General features: G+C 53.1%; 5 protein-coding genes across 5 annotated transcripts; 2 read left to right on the forward strand and 3 right to left on the reverse strand.

The window, feature by feature from the left end:
* Window positions 1-3: 3 nt before the first annotated feature.
* PV07_08201 (uncharacterized protein) lies at window positions 4-3,007 on the reverse strand. The gene has a single exon (XM_016395344.1). The coding sequence runs from the start codon at window positions 2,908-2,910 to the stop codon at window positions 1,252-1,254; it is 1,659 nt and encodes a 552-aa protein (XP_016248763.1). The 5' UTR covers window positions 2,911-3,007; the 3' UTR covers window positions 4-1,251.
* Window positions 3,008-3,111: 104 nt separating this feature from the next.
* Window positions 3,112-6,795, reverse strand: PV07_08202 (uncharacterized protein). Its single transcript, XM_016395345.1, has 3 exons — window positions 6,221-6,795; window positions 6,014-6,157; window positions 3,112-5,953 (listed from the first exon to the last, which is right to left on the reverse strand). The coding sequence occupies exons 1-3, from the start codon at window positions 6,285-6,287 to the stop codon at window positions 3,240-3,242; spliced, it is 2,925 nt and encodes a 974-aa protein (XP_016248764.1). The 5' UTR covers window positions 6,288-6,795; the 3' UTR covers window positions 3,112-3,239.
* Window positions 6,796-7,089: 294 nt separating this feature from the next.
* Window positions 7,090-11,070, forward strand: PV07_08203 (uncharacterized protein). Its single transcript, XM_016395346.1, has one exon. It carries the CDS (start codon window positions 7,679-7,681, stop codon window positions 10,172-10,174), a length of 2,496 nt encoding a protein of 831 aa, XP_016248765.1. The 5' UTR covers window positions 7,090-7,678; the 3' UTR covers window positions 10,175-11,070.
* Window positions 11,071-14,296: 3,226 nt separating this feature from the next.
* On the forward strand, window positions 14,297-18,551 carry PV07_08204 (uncharacterized protein). The gene has a single exon (XM_016395347.1). The coding sequence runs from the start codon at window positions 14,646-14,648 to the stop codon at window positions 18,132-18,134; it is 3,489 nt and encodes a 1,162-aa protein (XP_016248766.1). The 5' UTR covers window positions 14,297-14,645; the 3' UTR covers window positions 18,135-18,551.
* PV07_08205 (uncharacterized protein) lies at window positions 18,346-20,156 on the reverse strand. Its single transcript, XM_016395348.1, has one exon. It carries the CDS (start codon window positions 19,892-19,894, stop codon window positions 19,232-19,234), a length of 663 nt encoding a protein of 220 aa, XP_016248767.1. The 5' UTR covers window positions 19,895-20,156; the 3' UTR covers window positions 18,346-19,231.
* Between the last annotated feature and the right edge of the window lie 63 nt (window positions 20,157-20,219).

Consider the following 20,219-nt stretch of genomic DNA (forward strand, 5'->3'; position numbering starts at 1 on the left):
GGTCTCAAAGGTGACTTTCGTCTCGCCGTCGCAGGTTCGGAGCTCGTGAGCACGGACGCAGACGGGACATGCCTCATAGATATCGTGGTCCCAGTGGAAGGAGAGCGGACGGGGAAGGGAAGTTTTGAAGGCAATGAGGAACACCATCTTGATCACCCTCAGCTCAATCTCAATAATGGAAGAGTAGACAAGGAAGAGGACGTGCAGCAGGTGTGTAGAAGAGATATTTATAAAGAATGTGTTGAAGTGGTACAGTCACGGACCATGAGTGCCGTCCAGGGAATGCTTCACCTTGGTGACGACCTTGGTGACGATCCGTTGTTGGTTTCACATCAGATGAATGCCATGTGACCTTTGATTCACTCATCTTCCTGTGCTGTAGATTGATGAATGTGATAGTTCTGAGTTGAGTGACGGTTCTTGGAGACTCAACAAGACATGTGCGACCGCTGAATGCTTTTTCCATCCCTGTGAATCTCTCGTCGTCCTAAACTCCAGCATGTGCTTCAGGATTCAGCCTTGTTATCGCGTTGATCGCGTGCGGCTATCGACGCTATGGTGTTTCCAGCCCAAATCGTTCCATCGGTATCGTCTTTTACAATGCTGGGGATAGAGTCATGGTGATGTACCAGTATGCTTCTGACGCTGAACAGTCGGTTTTGTTGACGTGGTATAAATCCCGATGTGTCCCATCCTCAGGCCTCCAGATATCAGGAGATCATTACCTCTGGGATCGTGTGCAGATTCGCCCAGTCTTGTCTCCCCATATCAGCTTCTGCAGAATGCCAACATAGAAGATGACGTGGAGGTAGTCGCACCCAGTCACTATACTATTCCAATCCCAGTCGCAACATATCTCATTGCTTTTATATCGTCGACGGCCGAAGCACATAGAATGGGGAAGAGGCGACCATGTTCGATGCGTCTGCTCTCAGCCTGATGAACATTCTGGCTTCTCGCCGCCCGTTCTCCTAGCTATTTGGTGGTAGTTCTTGCCGTTGGTGTCATTGGCACAAGGTATCCAAAGTCTGGAACACTCATTCTTTGATGAATCAATGCTCCCACCGAGCTCTTTCCGGGAGTAACCAAAGCACATCAACATGGTGATCAAGACTTTAGCGCTGGTTGGGAAGCAAGAAGTCCGATATGGAGGTCGCTTCGGTAGAAACATCCAGCTTTGCCAAGATATCGTTCGCTCTTTGTGTCTTCTGAGAGGAACAAAACGCCAAGTACGGAGCAGAATAATAGCGTTCACCTACGTGGTGCTTTGCGCTTTGATTCTGAAACATCTGGTCTGGTTGTGGAAGTTGTTGAAGATTCCATGACGGGACGCGCCAGACGACGGCAAAGACAAACGCCAAAGAGGCACAGAACAATCAAGTCGACGACATGGACGGCCCACCAGAGCTTAATGTTCAGACCGCACATCTGAATGTGGTACCTCCATTCGCTCGTTTCGTGTTCGAACCAAGCACTGAGGAGTCCAACGTTGCCCCCGTAATCTCCCATCATGCTTCGGAGTGTGATCTCTCGGATTCCCGTATGTGCATTGCTGTGGTTTGCGTGCTGCCATCTGCAGCTGTCCCACGAGGTTTGCCGCTTTTCTTCATTGCCGTCCTCTGATGTTGACTCGACAGATTCAGGAGGGATATAATGCCAAACGTCACAGCCCTCGTGATCATGACCAGTGAGGATGAGACCCCTTCTGCCCTTGCCTTGAGCTGGCGCACTAAGATCACCGCTCATGCCGAACAACGCCTGTAAGGTGCCTCTCTGGCTCGTTTGCTCGCTCAGGTGATTTTGTTCTCTCACTCCATGGGGTTTGTAAACTCCACCGCCATCGTCGTTGCCCCAGTAGTCGAAAAAGGGGGCATCAACGCAAGTTCCTTCTTTCTTGTGAAGTGGTAGGTGCGTCAGGAGAAGAGTAAAAGATGAATTGTCTTCCACAGGACGCAGACGGTGAGAGATCAGGTCGTTTAAGTATCCAAAGGTTTCGGTCTGCACATCCTCTGAAAGAGCAGGGGAGTCTAGAACGAGACTGTTCAGGACAATCAGATGCAAAGATGGCTGAAGATTCGTCTCGGTCGTAGTCTTCGCGCTGTTCAGGCTGGGATAGCGGAACCTAACATCCCAGTTTGCCTTTCCAAAGATCTTCTCGAACCGGTCAAGCCTCCTTCGAGAAATATCGCCGGCATATCCAATGTCGTGATTGCCGGCAATATTGATCAGTCGATGCTTCCAGTCCGTATCATTCATGTCGAAAATCATTTCCTGGTCTTTGTTGCTTAGACTGGTAACATTGTCTTCTACCTTACGAGCACCCGCAAAGACTCTATTCCAATACCTCCACCCTCTCCACGCAAACTCTTCGTCTGTGACCCATTGGCTGCCGATGAGATCTCCGAGCACAGCTACGTGGGTAGGCTTTGTCCACCAATGAAGCGTCCTATATATGTGGCCCAAATAGTAGTCATTCCCAAATAGATCAAGTCGTTTTCGAAGGGCGCGCAGTGCCTCAGGGAGGTCTTTAAGAGCCACTTCTTGTAGGGCCTCATACGCAGAATGTGGCCAATGTTGCCGTTCTTCGGTGGACAGCTTTGCCCAATACTGCCTTAACTTAGGTATCAAACCATCCTCCGGTTTGGGAAGGGAGCTGTCACCTTCGAGCTGGGGATCAGCAAGGGCTAGCAGTCGGAAAGGAACACGTGAAAGGTCGGGGTGGACGTCTGCATCGCACAAAGGGGGCCAGTGTTGCTTGAGGGTGTCAGTGAATGCGGATACGGGCGAGGTGTCTCTCGATGGGAAGACGCATCCGTGGAAAATGGGATAGAGGTAGAGGTAGGTGGTCAAGCAGATCGCAACAGGGGTCAGAAGGCGCAGCAACTTGTCTGCAAGTCCATACATGTACATCGAACCAAAATAGAAACAGAACGAAAGAGCCAAACGCAAGAGCAAATATGGAACTCAGAGAGATCAAGAAGCGTGGGCTCATGTTTTCGGGACCGTAGGCGCCCAGTCGCGACTTGGGGGTAGCAAACGCGGGTGCGAGGCGCTCCGTGCCTTTCGATTGTGCGACATCTGATTGGCCAGCCTTGCAGATATCAGGCTTGCGCACCTCCCTTTCTCCCATTGGCTAATCGATACAATAGCAGGCTGGCTCGCTGGGGAAGCGAAGCATTATGTATTCCCGGAGATTTATTATATGCAGGTTAAGATAAATAAATCTTTCCTGTGTATCATCATGTCTTTATTTCCCGTTTCGCATCATCCTCGGGACGTGCTGTTGTCCCGCTCGTTAGGCCTGTGCCTATTTGAAGATCCATCTCCGACTCGTTGAAATCCAGCCCCTTAATATTCAAGCCACTCTCTTGCTCGCCCTTCTCTTCCCGCGGCGTTGGTCTCTCGGCCAACTCGGCTATATCTTCTGTGCCTTTCAGAGCCGGGGGACGTTCCTTTCTTGCTCGGGCCTTGGCCAGGCTAATGGTTTTCTGCCGATTCGTTGTCTCGAAGTTTGCTAGATCGTGTTCGATGGTGGCCTTTAAAATCTCAGCCATCCATTTCCTCCCCGCGTTGATGTTTTCAACCTGGAAAACGTGGATGGTAGGCTTGGTGAACTGTACTGCTCTGGAAGTCCCTGCTTTGGGAGGGACAAGCTTGAAATAGAAAGGCGAGCCTCCGCTTGTGTTTCGGGTCGCATTCGGCGACGTTTCTGTAGACGATCCGGGCGCACTGATGGACGGTGTAGATTTGGTTCCCGTTATGGTGGCTTGAAGTGAAGTGATAGGATCGGCAGTAGTAACAAGAACCTTGTGCCCAGATATATCGATGATCCCTTTTTCCTCTGTGTCATTCTCGGAATAGTAATACGATAGCCGCCGGCCTCGAAGAATGAACAGCCTGGGTTTCCACTGGGATACAATGCCGCTAGATCTTTTCTTCATCCAGCCGTGATGATCACAATGTTTCCGTGCTTCCGCGGGCGATATCTGTAGCAGGCCTCGTGTGTAGGCACTTGTCTGTCGCTTAGTTTTTGGATTGGTACGCACGGGGGTTTTCGTGTGCAGTAAGGGTCCCAGCTGTTCAGTTGTACCTTTTGAAGAGGTGTCCGTATTGTCCATTTCGAAGCTCCGTGACGTCGCAGAAGGGGTTTGTGACCCCGAAGGTGACGCGGTAGGGCTCTCCCTCAAGGGGTCAGACGTAATGTTTGAGGAACTGGCGGCTTCCTTTTCATTTCCAGTAACAGCCTCGGATGCTGCTCGGATACCCAACAATTTCCGCGCCTTTATTGATGATGTCCAGGGCGTCGTGGCTGCCGCAGCAGGGGACACTGATCCACTAACAGCCTTGGGTGAGGACAGAGCTGAGATGCCGTCATCCTCCAAATTCGTGACTGTTGGCGACTGCGCGATTGGGGAACGCTGCATGGTCAAATTTCTCGCACTTGCAGAACGAAACCGTCCTTTATATGATCTGCTGTGGTACGCTTTTGCGGCTGAAGAGAGGGGAGCGCCAGCCCTGATGGAATCAAGGCTGCTGAGTCGCGAGTGTCGTTTCATACCGAGACCATCCTTGGACGAGTCATCGAGCACGCTCGATTGACGGGAATGGCTTACACTTTCCCCGCCGCCTCGCTTCTTGAGGAAGTTCCTTGCCTTTCTATTGTCGACCTCATTCCCGCTGAAGTAACCCCGGTCGAGATCGATGGTGGAAAGCTCACCACTGAAACTAGCATCTGCATCCAAATCTACGCTTGTCGCCGGGTAACTGATTTGCAGTCTGAGCGACGGGGTACTCCCGCCGGTGTTTGCAGTGGTTGCGTTGCTCATCGACCAGTCTTTATCGAAAGACGCATTTTTCTTATGCGGAGGGGAAAGGCTGGAGGCGACTGGCGGCGAGGTCTCCTGAACCCCTGCTTTTGTGAAATCGATCGAGGAATGCCGGCGAGACTGGTTCAGTTCCCGTATAGAAGCGGCCGACCGTCGTGACGGGGATTCAGCAGCCATCGAAGCTCTCCAAGGCGACGGGGGTGTGCTCCGACCAAGCTGGGACCGAGTAAAGGAAGACGGAGACATGGGTTGCTCGGAAGATGGTGGTGAGGTCGGTATGACATAGGGGTACGTGTGCTGCGCCTGGCGGATGGAGAGTCCCGGTTCTTCCATCAGGCTAGGTATTCGTGGCAATATGGTAGTGGGTCGTGTTTGGACGCGGGCGACATCCTCGTTCGACCCGTTTGGCTTGAGGCTGCTCTTTCGCGATGCCGTACCACTGCGGACCTGATTCTGAAAGTCTCTGATCTTGTGCCATGTCTTCAGGCGGCGGCCCATCAGGCCAAAATCAAACTCCTTCATGTGGATGAAGGACTGGTCCATCTCTAGCAAGACATCGCCAGTTATTTCCTGCTCTTCGAATATATCGCAATGTTTTGAGTCCACACCGAGGCTTCTCAAGTATTCCGCCGTCTCTTTCGCATCCCAGTGCTTGACATCGGCTTCTGTTGGACGAAGATTGTCCTCGCTATCGGTTTCAGGGCCGGCGACATAAGAGGCTCGGTCGAGATGGCTGCTATATTCGCTCTCTGAATCCTCCGTCAAAGGCAGCGGCGGGGACAGGCTCTGACGCGGCGTGCTCAGGTTCGTAATGTGTTCATTTATAACGCTCAGTGTTTCGTTCATTACTGGGCTTTCCTCTCCACTGCCTCTGCTTGACAGTGCCTGACTGATGCTTCGATGAATATATGAGGTAGGAGAAGACGGGACGGAGCTTCGTAGAGGTAGATTAGACTGTGGCTGTGGGGACGAGGAGAGTGTGCGGTGACTGGAGGTATCAGTGGTTGGGCTTGCTTGTTTGAGTGGCTCGCTCTTGGACTCGGTGGATGGTTTCCCAAAGAATTGAGGACTTTTGGCTGCTGGAGCACCCACTGGCGCGAAGTTTGGAGGAAGCTTAGCGGTATAGACTGGGTACATGTCAATCACTTATGAATGAACCAAGTGATTCGGGAGTGAGATAAACATACCTCCAGGAAACAGACCTGTCGTTCTTGTCCCAAGATGCTTCCCTAGGTACCAGCCATCACCAAAGCCATCGTCCAGCTCAACCAACTCGATTTGATCAGTTTTCCGGAGGGTCAACTCATCAGCACTCCTTGCGTCGAAGTCATCTACATAGAGGGGGTCAGCGAAAACATCTTCAAACGGAGTTGGAAAGTAACGGGTGAACGCACGGATGGCGACAAGGATGTCACCGGGCTGCAGTGCCGCCCGTGGCCGCTGTTGAAGAGAAGTCGACATGATGTGAAGGCCAGTCGTCAATGCGCAGGCGTTGGGCGTCGCAATGAGCCAGCTAACCAAAAAGATATTCCACGAAAAGTTGTGAGTGAGTTGTCGGGAGATCGACCGGACGCGCAGTGACAAGTGCCTGCATGATAGGAACAGCTCTTGCCAGTGCACTGACAGGGTGAAGGGCGCAAGAAAAGGTCGAGATGGGCGGAAGAGATCGATCTGGAGAGTCGCACGCGGGTGGTGGAACGGAAAAGCAGGAGTAATTGATATTGTGCAGGGTGATCTGAGGGTGATGCTGTTGTCCGACGACGAGGTGTCACCACCCGAATGGTTTGGCCACCGTGACTGACGGGCACCTCGTCGGCTATACTGTCGTTGATGGATTTCGTGTCTTTGGGTCTTCTCCTGGCAAGGTGTCGCAGCCAGGGCGGTCTGGAGAATAAACGTCTGAGGCTGGCCCTTTAATTGCACCCGCTCCCTCTCTATTTCTCTTTCTCTCTCTCCCCTTACAATGCTGCAATGCTCAAATGAGACCACCCGCGCATCCAGCTGGCCAGCAAAAGCCTGGATGCACTGCAGGGGCCCTCCCCCCAACCGCCCTTGGGCCACCCATGATTCGCTGTCTCTGCGCCTGAGACCCTCCTTTCTGATGGTCCGGCGCAAGCCTCAAGCAGCCTGAACAGGCACTCCATTGGCCTCCGGCTCAGTCTGCTCAACTAGTCCCTGCGTGCCCTGCCCAGCACGAGGAGGAACGAGAAGGAGGAGGGTCGATCACTCCGCACCAAACAATTGACACCGACGTGCGTGCTGCCGCACTGACTTGCCGCTAAAAACTCTGCATGGTCCAGAATTTCCTGCGTCGAAGTCTCTTCATCCACCTGCTCCCCAGCGCCTCTACGATTCCTCTGCAACCTCACCCTCCTCCTCCGTTCCTCACCCGGGGCTCGCCCTCTTTCTCTTTCACCACCTCCTGCGCAGACATTTCCAGACGCTGGATCTCCTGCGCATTCACCACTGCAAGTCTGTCTCCTCCACGTCCACCGCATGTCGCCGCAGCCTCGTTTGCGAGCCGTCAATCCCGTCTTCGTGGATCCTTGACCGCAACGGATGCTCAACCGCTTTCGTCACCGTTTCCTTCCAGACCCGACATCAATTCCGTGTCTGCGAGACACGACCTTTGTACATAGATAACCATCCCATCATTCAATTTGGCGACTTCCCCGCTTGCTTGTCCTCCGAGATGCAGTTTAGTTTGACGTTTGATTGCCGCTGAAGTCTAGTCGGTGCCTCAGCCAAACGTGCGCGCCAACCTCAACCCTACTCTTGATCCTGCAAACCTGAATAACCTCCAACTTCTTGCTATCGCCCGAATTACCCCGTTGGCTTTGCCATCATCGTGAATGGCCGACAATGCTGACCCCACTCCCATCAAGTCGACTCGCCGACGCGGCAGAGCGACCCCGAAGTCCCAGCGACGGCTGCCGCCCAAATCTCGCTCGCCTTTACGGGAACCATCTTTCGATGGAGACACCATCGAGGTGTTACCTTATCTGGGCCCTAGTTCTGGCTCACCAGCCACATCGACTGCTGTGTCGACCGTCTTAGGTTCCAGGAACGGATCGACGCCGACACAGTCCCTAGAGTGTCATTCCCAGAATAAGCGGAAGGATTCTTCTACCCCTGTCACGGAAGGGAGTGCATACGGCCGCAGCCGTTCGACCTCTACAAACAAATGTACACAAGCAGCTTTCCCAGAGAATACGGCGGGTATCATTCCGCAAGGGGAATTAGCACCATCCACAAAGCATGCTCCTGACAACTTCAGTGCCCCGAGTTCAGAGCCAACGCCAGCATTTCAAACTCCAGCTACGCATGGCCTTCTGCGGGCAGGACCGAGGCCGATGTCGAGAGCTCTCGACATGTCTAGCCGTGCAACGCTGCCAGCTTCGGCTAAAGGAACCCAAGAGACAAGTTGTTGGGATCTAGCAGGGCAGAATAGGGAGCGGAACGACTTGGCACCACCGTCAAATATCCGTGGAGGGGGCAATCTTCGAGCAAGACTGTCAACCCTTGTTGAGATGAACACTGTGTCTTCCAATGTCGCTCCTCTCCCCCGAGCGAATCGCGGATTGCCCCTGCCCGTGTCTACGCTTGCCCAGTCTTTGTCTCCAACCCTGCCTCCAGAGCGGCTGACTTCCTCAGCTGGCGCAGGAAAGCGGAGGATTGACACGGACGCGTCCCATGAGCGAGCACTCCGTTCCAGGACTGTTTTCCAACAAGTAGAGTCTTCAGGGCGTGTACTAACACAGAACGCCTCCCCAGCCGTGTCAAGCGGCTCCGTCAGCCAACTACCAGAGTCGTCATTCAAAGTCGAAGGACTCCGTCCACCTGCTCCAGTTGAGCTGAAGGCTGAGCTGAGGCTATCTTCTCCTACCATGCAGAAGGCGCCCTTTTCCCACCTTTCTAGCAACCGCCCTGGTAATCTGGACATGTTACAGACGTCCTCGCGCGGCTTTCTTGAGCGAGAAACGAAAGGGTCGAGTGGCAGTCGCACGTCTACTGCGCAAGTTCCCGACGCCCATATGGCGAGCCAGCTTCCCGCAACCCCAACTCACCGTACGAGTACCACGCCCTCTCATGCCCTGCCTTCCACCCTGTCTCTTCAAAGCCCTATGGTCCAAGAGTCGGTTGCTCCTCCCGGCGTTCAACAAACAGCCTCCGCCCGACAGGCACAGCAAGTAGCCCAACCTTCCCAGAGCCTCACACCAGCACCACTGCCCCAACTCCAGAGCGGTTACCAGCAGCCAAACGCCATGGATCACATTACATCTTGGCCAATAGCAGCTGGACAGCAGCTCTCGATAACCCCCGCGCAATCTTCAAGCACGATGCAAGCTACGACTGATTCACAGAATGTAGCTCCACACACGGAACCTCCCACTTATGAATTTGTCGAGGACTCTGTGGTGCTCGGGGAATGTGTTCACGTAGATTCCCCCATAATCAAATGGAACGTGAACATTTCACAAGAGCATTGGGTGCGAAGGGTAACCACTCCGTCCACAATAGGACAAACCAGTCCTAGAGAAGGTGATGCCCCAACCAGCGTGCGGTTCCGGTTGAGGTCAGTTGTTGTCGATATGAGGGGGAGAGAACTCTTTACCCCTACCGAGTTAGAATTCTCTGCTCGGCCCACCAAGTGGCCATCGATGGTGTCTATAGTCATAAATGACTCAGACGTCGATTTGAGACGCGGCGGGGACAGCGGTGCAGACTCGGTTGCAGATGTGACCGATCTGCTGCGAGAGGGCAACAACGAGGTCGAAGTGAATGCTTTGTTTCGCCCGGCGGAAAAAGAATCAGGTTGTGCGTATCTAATGGCGGTCGAGATCGTCTGCATGGCCAGTTACGACCAGATCGAGGCCATGGCAACACGAATTTCCACGACAGATGTTCTGAGAGCAATCACCGATTCCATGAAGAGCCGAAATGGTAGCCTTGACACTCAGTCGGTCATCGCTATCAACGTAATAGACCCGCTCACGTTTCGGGTGTGGAGGACACCTGTTCGAGGCAAAGAGTGTCGACACCGGGAATGTTTCGACCTGAAAGGATTCCTGTCCCGCGGCCGAGAAGGCGTCAACCATGGTGGTCTGACGGATCCAAACCGATGGAACTGTCCCATATGTGGACGGGAGGCACGCCCCAATCAGCTCGTGATTGACGAGTTTTTGCTAGACGTACGCAAAAATCTTTCGGAAAACAATCGATTATTGTGTGCAAAGGAGATTCTTATCAAAGAAGATGGCACCTGGGAGCCCGGATTTGGGCCCTCGACCTTCGAAGATCCGCCTCAAGGTATGGCAGGCACAAGAAAATCGACTCCTCCTCTGTGACTCGACCTCGGACGGCCACACCAGCACCAGCAGCATCTCGACATATTGCAGCCTCGTCCACCCATGTGAAACGCGAAGCCGATAGTTGTCACGTATGGGCGTTGATGGAAGACCCAGGACACCTACAACCCGAACAAGGCGTGCATGATCCTCTTCACTTATGTCATGGAAGAACCATGGCCCGCCTACCAAACGGTCTAGGCAAGCATTATTTATTTGGCCCAACCACTCAAATCATCTGTACAACCTCTTGATGTTTTCGGCGGCACACGCAAAGCTGTATCAACAAGACTCGCTAATATTTATTACGAGGTCATGATTTATGACGTTCACGTTTTCAGAGTACATTTTTTTAGTTCCCTTTTGGATCCTTACTCATGGGCCAGTGGTATGCGGGAAGCTCAATCCAAATTGTCCTTCACTGTATTCTAGATACCCATTACGCGACAAATTTGTGCGGTTTTCTGTGCGGCCGCTTTAGTTGGCTTGATCGTAAGGTACCGGAGGAAAAGGAAAAAGACCAGATTTACCTGCGCGAACACCGGGAATGGAACCTGGATTTGGGATACCCTGGAGTCTAGAGGTTTGTACCATGTCGGGCAAGGGCGTTCGGACGCGGGAACCTCGCCGCGTATCTGGAGCAGAGAATTGATTCTGTTGAGGGTGGGATTTGTCGAGATGGAGATTCCAGCAGCTGCAGATGCCTGCCGCCTTTGAACCAGCCGGTGCTGGTCTGGCCGGGAAAAGCAAACCCAATCCAGAGGAGCGAGGCAAGAAATGATGGACCTTTCGACGACGTCGTGGTCGACAGTACCAGAAGCAGGCAGAACATATAAAATCTAGTACATAAACATAGGTTTTTAGCTCATGTCAGGGGCCCTTGGTCCTCCTCGACTCGACGACGTCTTGGTCACTTTTGCTCGACCCTGCAGAAGTATTGTTATGTTGCCTGACATTGCTTTTAGCTAGATTCTCTCGGCTTGCTTGCTTGCCTATCTATCTCTTTGCGTACTTTTCCCCTCCATCTATCTCCTTGCCCGCCTGAACGCCTTGCGGTGAGCCGGACATGGGTTTACCATCCCGTCTTTGGAACGGAAACCGGCTTGGGCTTGATATCTAACTTGCAACAAATCCATGCTCGAGAGAAGGGTCGGGGTGGAGACAAAACGGACCTGCACAGCGATATACACACGGCCCGCGTGATGGTACATGGCTTGTACTTGGACATGTGCGGATAAAGTCCCCCCTCTTCCCTTCCCTTCCCTTCCCTTCCTTTCCCGTCCTTCTCACGTTTCCAGCAGTGAGATGATTCCTGAGTACCTCGTTAAACCCTTTCATCAGGCTGGGACCACCCCTTAATTCAACCCATTCGCTAGTTGTGCGCCTTGTGCTACTCGGCGTGCGCGGGTCATGGGTCCAAGACCGGATGTTGACGGGGCTGGAGCTTGCGTTGTCGATGGCCCTGCTTGGTTCAGCGCCGCTTGTCTTCGAGGTTGTCTTTGGGTCCGCGTCTGAGTCTGCGTCTTCGGCTTCTTCGTCTTCTTTTGGGCTTTGTTGGAATGTCGAGGCTGGGTCTTTTGGGTGGTAGATTTGGCTTTGCCCTTTGCGTTGGACGTGCCTTTGGCCCCTCGGGTCCCCGCTCGACCGGCAGTGCGGGTTCTCCCTCTTCCTGTTCTGGCTGCTGGATTGTTCGTCTGGGCTGGGGCTGGGGCTGGGGCTGGAGCAGGAGGCGGCCGAGGTGCTCGAGGCCTGAGCCTCATGCCGTGCGTGTTCGTTGCTGTTCTGGTACCAGGGGCCCCGACCGTCGCGGCGCGGGTACCTCTGCTCCTGAGCCTCATGTGATGTGGCTGTGCAACAGTCGTAGCTGCTCTTCCTGAATTGAGCTTGCGTCGTTTGGGAGGCCCTTGCTCTTCTCCTTCTTCGCCATCGGGGCTTGTTCGTCCTTGTGGTGACGGTGGCCCCTGTGGCCGTGAGCTCAATGGCTCTTCAGTTTGCACCAGTGTCTGCGTGCTTGAGGGGGAGGCGGGCCGGGCCTGCACTGAGGAGGGAAGTGTTGAGCTTAGCGGAGCCCCGGACAGCATCTCAGACAGGTAGATGTCGTCTTCCTTCGTTGGAGGCCTGCTTGGCTCTGGCGACCCCGTTCCGTTGCCTGCAGTGGTGGTGGTACGCGAAGAGGACTGGGCGGGCGACCTAGTCCCTGGTTGGTCTCCTTCTTTGGGCTTTTGTAGTTGATTCATGCGTAACTTTAGTGTTATCTTTGGCCGACCAGGGGATGGCTCCGATGCGGAGCTATCTGATGACGACGACGAAGCTTCGGATGACAATCTGGATTTCGAGGCTTCTCGCCAGGTTCCGAACATAGGGCGAGACGGAGGGGCCGCTGGTTGCGCATCCCCTATGGCTGGGCCAAGGGTCTGCTGGGCTCTTGGAGTGATGTTGTATTGTGATTGCCCTTGGGAGGGGTTGACCTGTGACTGTACTTGAGAGTTGGCAGGCTCTAACTCGGGTTGGGTCGATTGGGGGCCTGGATTCTGGCCATCTTGGGGAGGCATTGATCCTTGTGGTGGCATAGCCGGGCCTTTCATTCTCGGAAAGGCGGGCCTGTCGTTGATGTCCGGGTCGTCGTAATGATTCTCTAGCAAATCTATGGGGCGGCCATCGGCTGATACCCAGTGTTCAGCGTCGTAAAATGCATTGATGACGCCGCCTTCCTCATGGTCGAAAGTAGATCGTGTCTTGGGGCTGTTCTCCGGGCGGTCGAGGGGTACTCTTCTCGGTTCTGGATTCCAGTCCACCATGCGGAAACCAGGATCTTTCCATGGAATCGAGGGAATATGCCAGACAAAGTCTCCCAGAGGTCGTTCAGGCTCGGTGTGAATGTTTGCATCGTCGGGGGGAATAGGTTGACCGTTCTGTTGCAAGTGCTCGCGATGAGAGGCGCAGTAGGTTGGAATATAACAGAACTCCACGGTCTGTTGGCATTTTGGCATTTCATTCACGTACCCACGGAACGGGAAGTGGTGTCGGGGAATACCATCTTCGTGCTTGTCGCAAACCTCGACAAAGCAGGGGATTTTTGCTATTTCAACACCACCGTCGCAAAGAAATCTTGGATCGTGTTCATCATAGTCCTCACCAGCATCCGCGGGCTTGTAGCACTTGGTATAGCGATACTTGATGATCTTGCACATGTTGAACAAAAGAGAGGTGGGTTCCACGAGGCAGATTTGGAGGAGATTATTCGGTTGGTTGTCATACACGGAGAGAAGAAGGTAAACAGAAGGATATCAGGTCAATGGAAACATGGAATCATGAGCAATATCACTGTGGTTCGCTCTTTGAGATGCACTCCCACCTACCTTTGAGATGAGGTCTTTCTAAATTTACCTACTATTCAGTGGCTTGCTTTGTGGTCTATTGTGAGTATAATACGACTGCCAACAATAGGCCCTTTGATATCAGGCTCAGTGCATTTGTGAGAGACAAAAGAGCATGAACAATGTGTCGGCCTTGAGTGAATAGGAGCCATTGTCGACAAAGAGAGATGGGCGGAGACCGGACAGTAAACCGGCGTCAAAGGGGATCAATAGGACTTCAATGAGCATGTATGCTGAATAGCTACTATTGTTCCCCGATGTGGGAAGCCTTCAACCTTGGCGATTTGAGTAGAGTCTTATGATCATGGAAGAGAGGTTGTAGGATGTACGGGGTAGTAGTCAAGGCGAGGGTTGATATGCCAAGAAACGGGACTAAATGGGTTAGTCCTATTTACCACGTGATAGCGCGTCCCGCCGATGCGAGGCATCCGAGTCAGGCGTACCTCGGCATTGATACTGCCAATGGGCTAAGTGTTCTAGTGAGCTTCCAGGGTTGTTCTGGGTAAGAATTCCGACTTAGCGAGGCCCTTTAGCGGCCACAGCGGGGGAGCCCTGCCTATTAGGTGCCTATTCCTTGCCCATCCACTCCCTTATACCACGGTTCCTGGCAGCACATCAACGCCTAATCGGCCCACTGCTCCATCCGTCAGCTCAGCGCAGCGATGCTCCGAAATGAGTACAATGTAAACACTTACTTTTTCGTCAGAGCAATTAATTTCTGGTGGTCTGCTCCTCCTGCCTCCGTGTCAACCCGGACTCAGGTTGCGCCTGCGCTGGACATTCTCTTCTTCTTCCAATTCAATGTTCTTCTCTTCGTCTTGAGTGTCTTGAGCAGCCTCTCCTTTAGCCACGCAGATTTTCCCTTCTCGCATTCCTTTGCTCTCGGAGCACCGTATTGCATCACTCCTCGCGGCGCGAGGTGTGGAATGTTGGTTAATTTCAATTCTGTCGAATCATTCGTCCCTCCACCCTCAAAGTCTGTCTGTTAGCACGTTTCTGCCGTGTCTGTCGCCAATGGTGAGCGGTGTTGGGCTTGCGAATCATTCCATCTGCGTCAGAGCTCCATGACAACATAATTCTTCTGCCACAAGACTATGGACGACGCTCATGCCCACCCCCAACCACCGACGCCCACCCTCCACGTCCGCTCAAGATCAATCCCGCCGTCTTTGCGCGAGTATCCTACAAGTCACACAACACCAAAGTCTGCCCCTCACACTCGACAGCAGAGGCTCCTCCAGACTCGTCATGCGAAGTTCTCGGCCCAAAGACTCTCAGTCAATGGCATCAGCGTCCCATTTCCATCGTTGACCCGCTCTGCCGAGAACGACTCTCCTTATTTTCCTTCACCACGATTTAACAGACGAGAAGAGAATGGCAATGATTCGAACAAGGCCGAGAAACTGAGCACTGTGTCCACAGAATCTGCCATTCTGGCTGAGATCTCGAATGCCAATGCTTGCCGCATTCGAGGATTGAAAAAGCGTGCTGCTATACCCGTCTTTCAGGATTCACCGGAGAAGCCCACAGTCCGTGACACGGGAGCCAACACACCGTCTGTCTACCACGACGCATCCAGTGACATCCATCCACCTTCGGTTCCCAGTTCTTTGCAAGAAAGTCCGACCAACATGGGTCTTAGAGAAGTCTCGGTCAACCTTCAGAGGCCTTCGCCTCGCAAAGATTCGCCATATTATCGCCCTCCGCGTTCTGGGTCAAATCGTAAAGCATCTCAGACAAAGCCCAGGTTCAATTCGGAAGAGTACATAGAGCACATCGAAAATGAGTTAATGATGGTAAAGGACGCCATGTATTCACCGACAACTCATATGCCCTGGAAAGAAAAGCTCCGCAAAGCAAAAGAAGAGAACGATCGTCTGAAGAAGGAGATGGAAGCCATCCGGGCCTCGTTTGAATTCGAACTTCATGAAACCGTCGAACGGTCTGCGGAGACGGAGCTGAAGCTGAAGCGCAGGATTAAGGATCTGGAAGATGAGGTCGAACTTAAGAAGTCGGTAATCCACGATCTAGAATGCGATCGCGAGGAGAAGAGAGCGGATCAAAATGCTTTGGAAGTCCTAAAGGCGAGAATTGAGAAGCTCGAAGACGAAAGATTTAGCCTGGAAACCACAAATCGTGACATGACAAAACGCAACGAGGTGTTGACCCAGCTCCTGGCCTTATCACCGACAAAAGCTCAACCCACCGTTGGCATTCCTACGCCCAGGCGCAAAAGCGGCCGTCCTATGTCGCTCATCATCCCAAGATTGCCGACATCTCCAGTGCTTCAAACCTCTCAGAGCAGACCCCAGTCAATCGTCGCATCTCCAGCACTTGCGGCCTCTGACTACTTCGCAGGACATTTCCCATCGTCACCATTGTCGTCGAGTCCATTTGACATCGCTACCCGCTCCCCGGAAGCTATAGATGAGAGGCACTCGATCGACTCCGTGCTGGGCGAAACAGATCCGCAAGTGGGCCACGGAACTGAGTCGAGACGGTCGACGCTCATTTCTAGTTCTTCAACCAGCCCAAATGTGCCTATTGGAGGTCACACGCGAGCAGAAAGCCGCTCGCAAACAGTCCTGAGGCATCCTTCAAAGAGGAGACCTCGTAAATTCATGCCGGGATCTACCCAGTTGAAGCCATTGCTCTTACCAACCTTCACTGCGGAAAATGGTAACCTTCCTTCAACCTCGCCGATCATGTCGCCTACTCGACCACTCCCCGTCCACATGAAGTCTGAGATAACCACATCTGATCCACCTTCTCTTCCACCCGCGGTTGTTACACACTGCTTGGAGACTCCATTTCCGAGTCCAGAAAGTGCGAATGGTCGACCTGGACCGGCTTATCAAAGCCTGGACGAAGTCTTTGCCAGTGATGAGCAACATTTTCAGCCAGAGATTGTGGAAGAGCCCATCGCCGATCTTTCATTTTCAAGCCATATGACGCAGTATCGAACTCCCGTCCAGAACGGTAAGATTCAGTTAACCATTGAACCATGCTCCAGTCCACAGATCAGATCCTGGGTCTCACAGACAATATCTTCGCTGCCCAGGGATGTGCCATGCCAGTCCCCTCACAACGGCTTTTCCGTGGCTGGAGTACTGAGTGAAAAGAGCCAGGACATAGCCGGAAATTGCAAGGTTTTCAATCACGAGGATATTGCCTCCGACCTGGAGACTCTAGACGCATTACAATACCGGGATAATGTCGAAATTCCTCGTCCATTGTTCTCAAAACATCGAATCCGCGGCGGAGGTTACTCGTCTCCCTTTACTAATTACCCTGACTCGCCACTTAATCCTCGGAAGCGCAGGAAAACAAGCTCAATATACGAGCCGCACGGCACAGAAGCTGACGTTGTCGGGGATGGACCCCTCAACACCCAGATGTGTCCGCCTAGTTGCCCTGGAGCCGTCACACCTTGCTCTGTCACCGAACAGAAGGGCAAAGGGTCTATGGACGAACCCTCCACCCTTCCTAAGAAGCCAGCGACCATCCCAACACGCACCCCTCTTGAGATGCTCCAGCATCGCAATATAGGTTCGAGGCCTTTGGCGACCTTAACGATCCAGACGGTTTATGCGACCTTGTCGAGATACACTACGTATATTCAAGGCTTCAAACGAGATCCACTGTCTCTAGCACGACGGGTCATAGCAAATGCCTGGCGTTCAAACTGGGCAATGTTTGGAAAACTTAGTTGGTGGGTGCTTGGATTGTTCATTGGCTACAGGCGGCCACAGCCTGAACATCAAGACTGGGATTGGGCCAAGTACGACGGCGAAAGCATTGCCAATGATTGCTGTCTTCACGATGTCGATTCTCCTCTCAACAAAGCTTCAATCCAACCTACATGCGAGATAGCTCCCCACCACTCTGGAAACAAGACCGAGGCGGAAGAGAATCAAGCACGGACTCCCGCTCCTCAAACCACCTCTCTATCCGGTGAGCCAAAAAGTGGCTGGGGCCGTTCACTGTACCTCTGGGGCAAATTTAGTGTGGCGATTATGCTCGCTGTGGGAGGCGCTATTGTTAAAGGACCGGCTGAAATGTTGCGCGACGCTGATGAACGTAGGAAGTCTAGGAGTAACAGTCTTGTTGAAAATGCGACAACAACCTGCAATCCTGGGCGCACGGAATTCAACAAAGCAAATGGAGCCAACAAGGACCTCAACGGCTGTCACCAGGGGCACCAAGCCCGCCCGTCGAGCGTCAGTGAGACTCTGGATGTTGCTCGCAAAGCTCGAAGTTTCAGCTCGCCGCCGATGTCTCCACCAATGGATCTGCGTACAACGCGTGGTGCAAACGAGGATGTACAGCATCGAAGACCGTTGACAGAAGGAGTATTACACGCGTCTGGCAGTCCTACCTTTGGGAAAGATGTGACTTGTTGGAGTGACGACACTCTGAAACCTGCTAGAAGCGACCGGAAAGGATTGGACTCGGTCTTCCAAGCCCCAGACCATGTCAAGTCTCCACCAGACGAATCTATTGCTGCATCCGTCGGACCGCCTGGCAGAGCTGAGATGACTGGCAAGCAAAGCGCAGTCTATCCTTCGGAGCAGCACTCGTGATGTGAAGGATCAGAATACTAACAACATCATGCATACTGGAGGCATTGAGCTCCGTTCTAGCAGCTGACACCTTAAGCGAGGAGATTGGAAAGAGGAGAGGGCTCCAACTTATTTGTATGATTGATGACCTGTATGAATGGCGCCAATGCGTAGCGAAGTCGTTTCACTGCAGTTGAACCTGGACTTGAGGACAAGCTATTATTAGTTCAGGGAGACGACGAGCGCGTTGAAGAATGCGGGATGCGGAATGAGCATATTGAGATGAATGAGACGAATGATGCAGGCGATGAATGAGAAATCCCATGGTATTGTGATTGGAGTGGACAGTCTTTGAGAACAGACAAGATTCGCATCAACGAACACGTCTATAATTACTGGCGTACAGACGCCAGGCATGGCATTCAATACCTCCACTTTGGTCTCTTCTTTTCTTCACTTTCGTGTCGACAACAAGCACTCGTGGAGGAGCAATGTACAGTACACGTAGCCAGCCTTTCTATCCTCACTCAGGGGTGTCTCAGCCTCGTCAGCCTCCCGCCGAAACACAGTCTCCGTCGACGTCACCGCTCGCTGCTAGAGGTTCGATATGGAAAGAATCGAGGGAATGGCTCCCATATTTCCGGCTAGAAAACGTATCCTGATTGTTTAGAGCAGTTTCCTTCGGAATCAAGCTTGGCTGTTGCCTTGCCGGCGGGAAGAATGGGCATGCAGCTTCAGCGAGTATCCACCAGGACCCAGCCTCACCCCAGTGCATTTGGTGACCTGCCAATCACGATTTGATGTGAAGAGATGTCAGGTCGGGCGCTGACTTCAACCATGTCAGATGAGGCCTCAGGTCACTCGCACGTTGTCGGCATGCCCGGTAGAGAAGAAGCACTTGTCGGGGTTGCTCTGAAGGACACACACGGGCCCACGCACGCACGTCGACCGCCTTTGGGAGGCGTGCAGCATGTCCGATTGACGCTGGAAGTGGCAGATGTGCCGTGAAACAGCGCTTGGTGGCAGGGTGGCGATTGTCAGTTGACTATTGGCTTTTGGTGCTCGGGTGATAAGAGACGACGGCGATGACAAGAGACCAAGGTTATACCTTCCAGCTCTCACTCGTTGTCCCTCCCCCCCTCACCCGAGGGCAGTTTGCCTTGGGCCCTCAGCTTCCTCTTCTCCCCCACATCCCAATTGTGGACGCGCGCAATCGCCACCTCGAGCGTCGTGATTTGCACCCTCAGAAACTCGAGGTCTTCGTCGCAGGCCGCGAGGCTCTCTTTCGCCTTGTCCAGTTTCCCCTGCAGGAGCTCCTCTGCTTCGTCGAGAGGGTAGGCGACCATGACGTTGGCGCCGAGCCAGAGGTAGACATCGTCGATCTCGGCGGGTTTGATGATGGCTTTGGCGTAGAGGGTGTCTTGGAGGCTGAACGTGGTTTCAATCTCGTCTCTCGCCGCGGCCTGTTCTCCCGGGAGATCATCGTCGCCTTCTAGATCCTCCTCTCCACCGCTTTCCTCGCCGACATCCCGTCTCTTCTGCTTCTTCTTCTTCTTCTTCAGAAACTTGACAACCTCCAGCGTCCTCTTCATCTCCGGCAGTTTCTCCTTCAGGCCCACCGCCCGACGCTCCACGTTCTGCTGCATAAATGTATACTTGGAAACCATTTCCTGAAATCTCTGCAGCGTGGGTTCCACTTCGTCGACGGACTTGACATAGTCGGCCACGTTGTTCATGAAAGGAAAGGTCGGGATGCCTCGAGGGTTGGTTTCGGTGTCCATGGCGGCGTCGGGCTCGGGCCACAGGGCGGGTGAAACAAAAACGGGCGAGAAGGGTGAACTAGTAGTATCAAAAGACGAGCTGCAGTCACAATCTCCGTCCTTGGATCAGAGTGTTCGGTACGGATCCGTGGATCATAACTTGACGTTTTTCTTCCTGCGTTTGGGAAACTTGGGGTTTGAAATGCAAGAAACGGCAGCGCGGGGGGAATGAATTGCTTCGGCTGTCTGCCGGAACTTCTGTTTTTCCGTACCAAGTGGGCAGCCCGGAGCACATTTTACTTGGTGTATATCGGGATAGTAATATACGAACTACTCAATACCTAGT

Source organism: Cladophialophora immunda (assembly GCF_000835495.1).
Source record: "Cladophialophora immunda strain CBS 83496 unplaced genomic scaffold supercont1.4, whole genome shotgun sequence".
In the NCBI taxonomy this organism is placed as follows: domain Eukaryota; kingdom Fungi; phylum Ascomycota; class Eurotiomycetes; order Chaetothyriales; family Herpotrichiellaceae; genus Cladophialophora; species Cladophialophora immunda.